The sequence below is a fragment of the Arachis ipaensis genome, chromosome B08, assembly GCF_000816755.2.
Source record: "Arachis ipaensis cultivar K30076 chromosome B08, Araip1.1, whole genome shotgun sequence".
NCBI lineage: Eukaryota > Viridiplantae > Streptophyta > Magnoliopsida > Fabales > Fabaceae > Arachis > Arachis ipaensis.
The window spans coordinates 128,252,082-128,262,318 of record NC_029792.2 but is presented as its reverse complement, the minus strand read 5'-3'; the positions used below and the strand labels follow the sequence as shown (position 1 = coordinate 128,262,318).

The 10,237-nt window shown below is 28.1% G+C and overlaps 1 protein-coding gene across 1 annotated transcript; it reads right to left on the bottom strand.

The window, feature by feature from the left end:
- LOC107614273 lies at positions 5,750 to 9,675 on the bottom strand. Its single transcript, XM_016316497.2, has 4 exons — positions 9,200 to 9,675; positions 7,880 to 8,127; positions 7,076 to 7,602; positions 5,750 to 6,243 (listed from the first exon to the last, which is right to left on the bottom strand). Exons 1-4 carry the CDS (start codon positions 9,638 to 9,640, stop codon positions 5,810 to 5,812), a joined length of 1,650 nt encoding a protein of 549 aa, XP_016171983.1. The 5' UTR covers positions 9,641 to 9,675; the 3' UTR covers positions 5,750 to 5,809.

Below are 10,237 nucleotides of genomic sequence, written 5' to 3'. Positions count from 1 at the left end.
AATATAAAAAGTTTACTCATTATTTTTTAATATAAGCACCTATTTAAATAACTACCAATTTTTATTTTTTTCTATGTCGATTAAAAACTTCTATTTTCTCTTTTTTTTTTTTTTGGTGTATTCTCAATTTTGAATTTTTAACATCTTTTCTATCTTTAAATAAAAGATAAAATTATAAACTATGAATTTAATACATATAGTATTTTTCAATTAAGTGATATGTCGGTTAAGTAGTCAAATATTACTTATATTAACGAAATTAGACAAGAATAGAAAAAACATCAATCATATATGAGAAAGTCTAGGGAGCCAATGGCCTAAGCGCACAATGAAAGTTTAGAAAGTATTAGAGATATCATTATTAGTGTTACATTATCCTATTAGGTTACGTTTTTGGGATGAGTGGTTTCAGGACATGGTATAAGAGTTCTAGATGCAGAAGGTCAAGAGTTCGAACCTTGGTGAACCCAAAATTAACTTTTTATAACATGAGATGTTTATTATCCCTGGTATCCGGATGGTTATCCTTGGTATCCGGATGGTTATTCTGCATGGACTAACCTATTAAACCTATCAAAAAGAGTAGATTGGATTAAAATTTGAAATTCGCTAAATTAAAAAAAAAAAAATTCGCGCAAACCCGTGAGATTTGATGCAGATTAACTTGTCCGGACAAAGGTTTTGTTGAGTTTGAGAAGAACAATAACATTTATTTGATGATGACAAACATTAATAATTTGGGCTAAAAATTCAATAATGTGTATAATTTATTTGGTTATTGTACATAAAAATAAACCGCCCAAAATTTTCTTGGCAACACACTCTTCTCTTCACTGGCCCGTAACCATTGTACCCAAACACTTTCTTTTCTTTTCTAAGCCAAAACCCATGTGATTACCCACAAATTAAAGATGAAAAAATGTTTTACAAACCAAATGGTAAGTTCAGATGGTTTCAAGCAAAGTAAAAAAGATGTATCACCAGATTTATGCATTAAAAGGGAAAAAGAGGAAAAAGTCAAAGTTGGAGCCAAAAAAATAAAATCAAATCTGATTTGATGCAGAAGAAAATCAAAGAAGATGAGTTACTATCTTTTTGTTACACATTTTTGGGTAAGAAAAAGAAAATACAGGTTGTTATCTCTGTTGTAAAAAGTTACAATTGAAACTTAAAGTCAAAGAATGAATCAATAGTTTAGATTTTTGAAGTCAAAAGAAAAAAGAAGAAAGAGAAGCAACTAGCCAACTCTACCAGCCATGTAATTTTGCTGCTATCCCATCACTTATTTATATTTCTGCTCTGATTTTTGAGAAGAAGCACAAAGTATCAAGTTCAAGTTTTGGAAGCTTTATTCTTATATAAAAGCGTAAACGACTAGAAATTAAAGTAAGGAGAGAGAACCCACAAATTTGAACCTATCCAGTACCCTCACCACTCAAGTCTGAAGTTTTGGAAGTAATGCACCTATACTAAAAGGAGCATTCTGCCAAGATGGAAGACAACATTGAAGAGTTCTAAAATCGGGTTATGCTTATAACTTTCAAGCTGTTTTATTCTTCTCCTTCATGGTTCTTTATCGAATCTTCTATTTTCAGTTTTATCTTTTTTTGTTTCAATCAATGAAAAAAAGGCATAAATGTGAGGATTTAAAAAAAGTCATTGAAAGAAAAGACAAAGAGAGTTAGTTTGGAGAAAAGTCTAAAGATTATTTCTATCTCTTTTATAATCTATTTCTGTTTTGTTTTTTGTACTTGAGAGGTATTCTTTACTAAGATGGGTGAGCACTTAGGGTTGAAAGTATAGAGAGTGAACCTAGTCAAATCAATCTTGGTTAAAAATTTGGTTTGTCCCGGATAGGATTAGAAAAAATCCTAGAAATTTGGTAAATGTAAATATTTGAAAAGATAATGAAAATTCTACAATGCTTATAGTAGAGACTGAATATAGACCATATTATACAAGGTGGTTGAATCAAGATATATGGATGTATACTTTTTTCTTCTTTGTTCTGTTTCTAATCCATTCGTTATGAGACAAAAATAAATTACTTCCTGCATAATCACTTTTGTAGACACAGCAAAATTTGTTCTTGAAATTGAAGTTAAAAAAAAAAACTTAAAAAGCAGCTCTAGATTTAATCCCCTCTTTTTTAGACCATTGAAAATCTCGAAGTTTTTTTTCTTTCTCTCTTTTTTTTTTAACAAAAAAGTGATTAGTGTTGTAGCCTAAGTTAATGGACTTAGAGAGCTGAACTTATTAGTTGGTTAATAGTTGCTCGTAGTCTTAGTTAGTTAGAATTGTTAGTTGACAAAGTTAGTTAGGCATATTAAGTTAGTTAGTTGTTAGCTCAATATAAAAAAGGAAAAGTTTAGAGACTAGCAACTTTATTAAATTTTGGCCAGTATGTAACTAGCAAAGAAAAATGAGTCATTGGATGAAATCTCATACTAATCTCACACCATTAAAATCTTCATTGATGACTATTTAATGGCTACAAATCACAAAAGTTACTGTCCCCTAACACTCTTCAATAAAAAATTAGTGCAGTCAGTCTATTGGATTATTAGAGAACTGCTACTTTTGTGTAATCAAGGGTGGAGCTAAAAATTTTTTATAGAAGGAGCCAACATGCAATAAATAACTTGAGAAAAGAGAAAAAACATAAAATTAGAAAGGCTAAACTGTAAAATAAATAAATTTTTGTATAAAAATTATTAAGTTAGGGAATCATTTCCCCCTACCCTGTTATGTAATGCAAAAAAGTAGATGAATCAATCACAATTTTCATCTTTTTCAATTCTTTTTTTTTTTCTAATTCACATTTTTAACTGCACTAACATCTTATTGTTTTGGACTGAGTGCATCATAAGAAATTTGTTGTAAAATTAGATACCAACAAAAAAGATTAATGAAACTAGAAACTAAAAACTGTACTGTGTTGTCTTACAATGATAGTCTTTGAGATAGTTTTATAATCTTTTAATTTTTGTTGGTTTTCTGAATTCAATTGGTTGAAGGTTTGGATTTGATATATGTGATGCAAGATTTTGAGATTCTTCAGCAGTATTTACAGAATGAGCTGGTTTATTAATGATGGGTTCAACAAATTCAGAATTTGAATTTGATGGTATTTGAAATTTTTGATGATGTGCAAGTGAAATATGAACTCCTTGGACATGTGTGATTGATGTAAATTGGGAACAAATGAGTCAAAATTATTGTTTATTTTTTTATATATTGGTATAATTTTGGTGTAATATTCAATTATTAGATTTTATGGTATTTTTTAAAATTATTAGAACAAGACAATACGCCCCTTTTTATTGACAATATGTCTCCCTTGTATTGTATATTTTAAATACAAAGAGGGTGTATTGTCGTGCTTCTACAATTTTAAAAAACACCATAAAATTTAATGATTGAGTATTACATCAAAATTTTTTTAATATACAAAAAAATTAGACGAAAATCATAGGTAAATGGATCAAAATTACAATATTGGGTGGTTGATATTTGTTGTGAATTTTCAGTGCTTGTATAGATCAGAATTACGTGCAAAATATGAAAAATGATTTTCATAAAAAATAATATCTCCAGATGTAAAAATTCTTTTAGTTTTTAGATCAATAAGTGTGAATTTTTTTGTTCATTTTTTTAATCTAAAAAAAGTATATTTTTATGCTCTTGAATCCAATTTAATTCTTCCATTTATAAGAGTTGAGACATAGACAAGACACCAACAAATTTTTAAATTGCACACATAAAAAATGTAATTGAAAAATAGTTTAAAAGATATTTTTTATTGAGAAATTGATTTGGCAATATGTTAATAATATGCACAGCATGTTTTACTGCAAAATTCTAAAAGTATTTTGGCATAGATAAGTGGAATAGTAATATTCTAGCCATTCCTAAAGTGTATTGGTATTTTTTTTTTCACTAAAAAATAAAAAAGTAAAAAAATTTAAATAAAAGATAAAATTATAAATTATAAAAGCCAATCAAAGTAGAACTCACATTTTGATTTTTATATATATTAACCTATGAAGTACGGACACTTCGTTGAGTTGTCGTGTCTGCGTGTCGGACACATTTCAGACACAACACTGATCGACACTCGTTCGATACGCGTGTCTGCTGTGTCCAACCGTGTCTTAATAAAAAATAAAAAATTCTTCTCCGACACACCTAGACACATCTAAATATTATCACGTATCAGTGTGTCCAGTCTTATTCTTAACATATATTCTTAAAATAAATTTAGATATAGTATATATTATTATTTATTAAAATAAAAAAATATTTTAAATACTTGATATAATTAAAATAAGACATTAAAATTTTAATTTATATTTTAATATCAATAAAATATCAAAATATCATTACAATTTATCTAAAAAATACTTTATATTTTATATATACACGTATTTCCGTATCATACAAAATTTTAAAATTTGCGTGTGGGCGTATCTCGTGTCGTGTCTCGTCAATGTCAGTGTCTGGTCATCATAAATATTAACATAAATCTTATATATACGGATTTATTACATAATATTAAACATAATATTTTTCTTCACCTCACGGAAACATGATAGGATGAGTTGGGTGGCAAATATGTCAAATAAGTACATTTTAAGTGGTCACATACTAACCGCACTAATCAATTACCCCAAGAATGGAAGAAACACAGCCACATCTTGTTGGGTCAAAATTAGAAATCAAAATCCTATATTAATTAAGTGGTCACCACCTCCACCTAGGAATTAAAAAGTACGCAACTTCAATACGAGAAATCATGAGAATCAAATTCAATCGGTCAGTTTAACTCTGTTAATTTTGAATCAATTATTAGATTGGTCAAAAAATTTATTAACTGAGCGATATAATTGTTTAACAGTTAATATTTTTAAAATAATAAAACATAAATAACGGATTTGATTTTTAATTCTATTGATTTTTTGTTACACTTTCTTGATTTGATACATTTCGGACACGACTCATCGATACATGTCCAATATACGTGTGTTTTCTGTGTCCAACCATATCTTAATAAAAAATAAAAAATTATTTATTGAACACACTTAGACACACTTAAATACCATCACATGTTGGCGTGTCCAGCCTTATTTTTAGCATGTAGTCTCAAAATGAGTTTAGAAATAATATATATTATTAATTATTAAAATAAAAAATGTTTTAAATATTTTATATAATTAAAAATTATTAAAATTATTTAAAATAATTAAAAATTTAATTTATATTTTAATATCAATTAAATATCAAAATATTATTATAATTTATCAAAAAATATTTTATATTTTATATATATACCGTGTTTCTATGTCTTATAAGAATTTTAAATTCGTGTGTCTACATATTCTGTATCATATCATGTTCTGTATTCCTATATTCGTGTTAGTATCCATGTTTCATAGTACGAAATGAATTCGATATGCTTGTTTTATTTATAATATGTTAAACTTTAAACAACATATACAATACACTATAATATAATGAAACATCTTTCATAAAGAAAAATCATTGTCATTTTGTCAATTAGAAGAAGAATATAGAGTATTATTGCACTAAACTTTGAAGTAACCAAGTTAATAAAATTATTATTCTACTTCAATTAGTACTCATGATTCATGAATGAATAGTGAATTACACAAGCGTATTATAGATTAGGGCAACTCACTCAAATTTTATGTGTTAATTTAAGAGAATTACTAATTTAATTACTATGGTATGGTCTAAAATGTTCCAAATTTATTTAGTAGAATAATGGAGCATACATCATTTATTTAGTTTAAACTCCTCCTCCCACACTATCAACAAGCTTAAACCATTGACTTTCAGCATCACATGACTTATGTGTGGTTAAGCACTTACAAGTATTGGTAACAATGATGTTATTAGTAGTGTCTACATCCAAACAAACCCTAACACTAGAACCATTTTTGTTGACTCTAGATGAGAGGTGCATCTTAGAATCAGACACCATTTTCCATGTTGAACATTTTCTTCCAAGTTTTGGTGCCTTCCCTTCTCCATATGCTTTCAAACACAAAAGGGTACCTTCTATTGATAGCTTTTTCTCTTGTGGTTTGTATTGCCAATGATCAGAATTAGAACAAGGTCCCAATCTTAATGGGTCAACTGTTGACTTTGTCAAAACACATAGACCGGTCAACGGATGAAAAATCACTTTGTGTTGCTTAGCTTTTGATGACAATCCTGGCCCTGCATTCATGTCAATAGGAATATAGTTAGGGTGACCAAAATTTATAAAATGGGAAATTATTATTTAATTATTTTTTAAAAGTTAAAATACAAAGATATGATATTAAGATAACATAAAATAAAAAGTTTTTTTTTAGTTTTTTTATTTTTTTTTATGAACAAAAAATTGCATGAATTTTGTCCGATGGCAATTTTTTTTATGTCTGTTTCTTTATATTTCTCACTAGTATTATTAGCATGGAAATCTATAAAAACAACATGTGTTAAATGAGTTTATTAAAAAATAAAACAAAGTTATATCTACTACTACAAAATTTTGATATATTGCAAGTGTACTAGGGAGAAAAAAAAAAAAGACAACTTAGCAAACAATTAATTATTAGATCACAACCAAATAAATTCACTATTTTTTTTTAAATAATCATTTTATTTTTTTTATTTTATTTTTTATTCTTTCTTCGAAGTTCAAACATCACAATTTCACCCGATATTATTAGTCACCCACCACACCACCGTCGGTCGCCCATCCGTCGCCATTAACCCACCTACCATCGCTTCCAGCCACTTAAATTCTAAATCTAAATTCTAAACTCTGAATTAGTTTTACTTATTTATTTCACTTCCATATATTTTTTTCTACTTAAAATTTGGATGTTTATATTGTTTTAGTTTCAGATAATTTTTTTTTCAATTATTAACTTATTTTTATCTTAATTAACTGAATTGATGTTGGTTCTTTAAACTTTTTCATATTTAAATATCAATAATCATGCCAAAAATAGTAATTAATAAATACATTAAATTATGAATGTATGAACAAATAATATTTTACCTCTAAAAGGAAGTTGAACAGCTGAGATCTTGTGCAATATACTTGCATTCCTAACCCTAATCCAATCCTCATTAAGAACACCATAAACCTCTTCAGCTCCAACTATAAAATCTCCATTTCTAATGTAATAACTGCCAACAAATGTCCACAAAGCCCAATCCATGTCAAGTTCAGCCAACATACCCAAATAGCAATTCAAAAACCTATTATCACCCAAGTTTGTGCCTTTCATGTTCACGCCGAACTCACTCAACATCACTGGTCGACCTTGCTCGAGCAAGAAGCTAGAGTTCCTCATTGCCTCTCCTAAGATCTTTGCACACATTTTGTTTGGATTCTCAATGATCCAACCTGGGCCTTTCCCATAGCTATATTGGTGTACCTCAAATACTAGTTTTCCATTGAAGGAGAGTTTTAATGGTTGATTCTTAAGAAATGATAAGTCTTGATCCCAAACTAGGCCAGAAACAATTACTAGAACATTTGGATTTGCACCATGAACGGCTTCTGCTCCTTCAGCCATGTACCTAGCAATATTAATGTATTATTATTTAAAGAATTTAATTTCTATATACTTTTTTTTTTTTACTAAAGATAGGAGACTCGAACACACAACCTCTTAATTGAATATGAGAAGACTATGCCATTTGAGTGAATTATAAAAAATATATATAATATATATTAATAACTGTTAACTGTTAAAATAACTGGTGCACCGATACTCTCTTGGTGTACTTGAAATGTTTCCAATAGTATTTAATGCAATCATCAGAAGTAGATAGGGTAGATTGGAAACCTAGTTACCTGTACCAATCTTTGAGGTTGGATCTGGGACCTCTTGGCTCATTTCTTAAGCTCATAGCCACAACATTAGTGACTCCATTAAACATGGTGGCCATTTTGGTAAGGCCTTTGATCCAAACATGTGGATCAAAATACTTGTCTCCAAAGAACCCATTTTGGTCTGTTTCAGAACAACACATTGCTGGTTTGGTACAGTGGTTGTCCAAAATCACCATCACATTGTTGTCTCCTAGGCTTTTTACCACTGCCTGGGGCAAATTAGTAAATATACACAAAAAAAAAGGATAAATTATTTAGAAAAAATATTACTAGTGAATAAAATAAAATAAAATAATGAGGAGTGGCCAATTTATTTTTAGAGACTAGAAACCAACATTAGGATTAAAGTGGAAAACTTTTAAAAAAAGTGTTTATCCTTTTGAAAAGTAATAAATATCTTATTTTTTGCTTGACAGATTAAAAAAAATCATGTGACTATACTTTTAATTTTGAGAAAATATAGATGGTTTTGAAACCATCTATAGTTCTATAAAGATATTTTTTAAAATTAATTTATATTTTTTTTAAATTAAAAAATTTAATATAATTTTATATATTAATGAATATGTATATTTATTAATACTATTTATTACGGTTATATTATGTCTACTAAAGTCATGTTAAATATATAACAATTTTACTAAACACAACTTTTGTAGTTGAAAATCACTTTTATTTTTATTTACCAAACATGGCAAAAAAAAAAAATTTAAAATCTGTCTTTAGAAAATTAGTTTTAATAAACTATTTTTTAAAGGGCCTAAGTATTGAATTATTGATAACATGCATGAAAAAAAATGGAAACTTTTATTTCCTCTAATAAATAAATGCTTTTTAAATACTTCACATGAATACCAGCTACACTTACTAAAAAGTAAGAAACATCTGAATTTGCCAACATAAATCTTTTTGCTTTTTATAGAACTTTATGAAAATAAAACATTGGTTTCTATTTTTATTTTTATTTTTAACATAAATTTTTAAAAATAATAAAAACAATAAAATTTCACTTCGTTTCTATTTCTTATTGGTGCATTCTATAGTGCATATCTATATTTGCCTAACTTATTAAAAGAAGATAAAAACTAATATTTAAATTAAAAAAATATAAGTAAATAATTTTTTAATATTTAAAATTTACCATACAAGATAAATTTGGCAAATTCGACACTAAAATTATAGGCACCATAGAATTTGTCTTTCTTATTTTCACTATTAATTTCACATTAAAAAAAAAAAGCCCATGCCGTAGATTGAGAAGGTTTATCATAAAAAAATTACCTGAAAAGCATTGATGAGGGGAAGGTCTAAGATAGAGGGGTTGTGGGCTTGGATACCATTAATATCATCAAAAAGCCCAAGCCTGTTAAATGATTCTTTAACAGTGAGAGAAGCAAGAGACTCATTGATGACTAATTCAAGAGGCCAAGTGAGCCTAATACAGTTAAAGCCCATGGGCCTTATCCTCTTTGTAATGGAATCAAGTGGTTGCTTGCTTAGGCCCTCAGCCACTACAGCAAGCCCATGGGCCATCCAACTAAGACATGCAAGCTTCACCCTCTTCCCTCCTTCTTCTTCATCCACTATCCACCTTCCATTGGTGTGAAGTGGAAAAGCCTTCACTTTGGTTTTGGTATTTTGGAGTGTAGTACATGATAGAAGAAGAAAAAGAAGAACATAGAAGAGAATAATAATAATTTTGGTGCAAGAGAATCTAGCCATGGATGGTGCCTTATGCAATAATAATAATGCATATGAATATACACACAATGCATGCTACTTATTAGGATATGGAGGGTGTCACTCGTGACTAACTTTTCCTATCAATGGAAAACTCTTAATTATTGAGAATTTTACCCTAATTAGGATGCTATATCACTATTATTATAAGAAATTTAAGTACAGTTAACTTTATATGAAGTTAATAGTTAAGAGTTGAGAGTCGTTAAATGACAATTTAATCAAACATATCAAATTATTTAATGACTTTCAACTATCAACTTTACATGAATTTAAATATGAGTTTTCATGTTATTACAATTGATCACAATGTATTTAACATTGCATCCACAAATACAAAATTTATTTTTAAAAAAAATTAATACCAAAGAGTAAAAAAACATATATTTTATACTTGCTAGATACTTAAATAATCTAAACAACTGAGACGAGACATGGGATAAATGGTAGATTTATTAGTTTTTATATCAAGCTGCACCCAAGTATTTGAAACATGGGTTTAACTCATGGCAAAGTATTTGATGGAGCTTTATAAGAGACTTTCATCAAATGGAGTTGTGCAAAATATTTATAAAATTA

Bases quoted from the DNA above. Each gene is read 5' to 3' on its own strand.
- LOC107614273 (XM_016316497.2), bottom strand. From the start codon at position 9,640: ATGGCTAGATTCTCTTGCACCAAAATTATTATTATTCTCTTCTATGTT. The intron at 8,128-9,199 runs GTAATTTTTTTA...AATTTGCCCCAG, and splicing joins CCCTCATCAATGCTTTTCAG to GCAGTGGTAAAAAGCCTAGG. The intron at 7,603-7,879 runs GTAACTAGGTTT...TAATATTGCTAG, and splicing joins AACCTCAAAGATTGGTACAG to GTACATGGCTGAAGGAGCAG.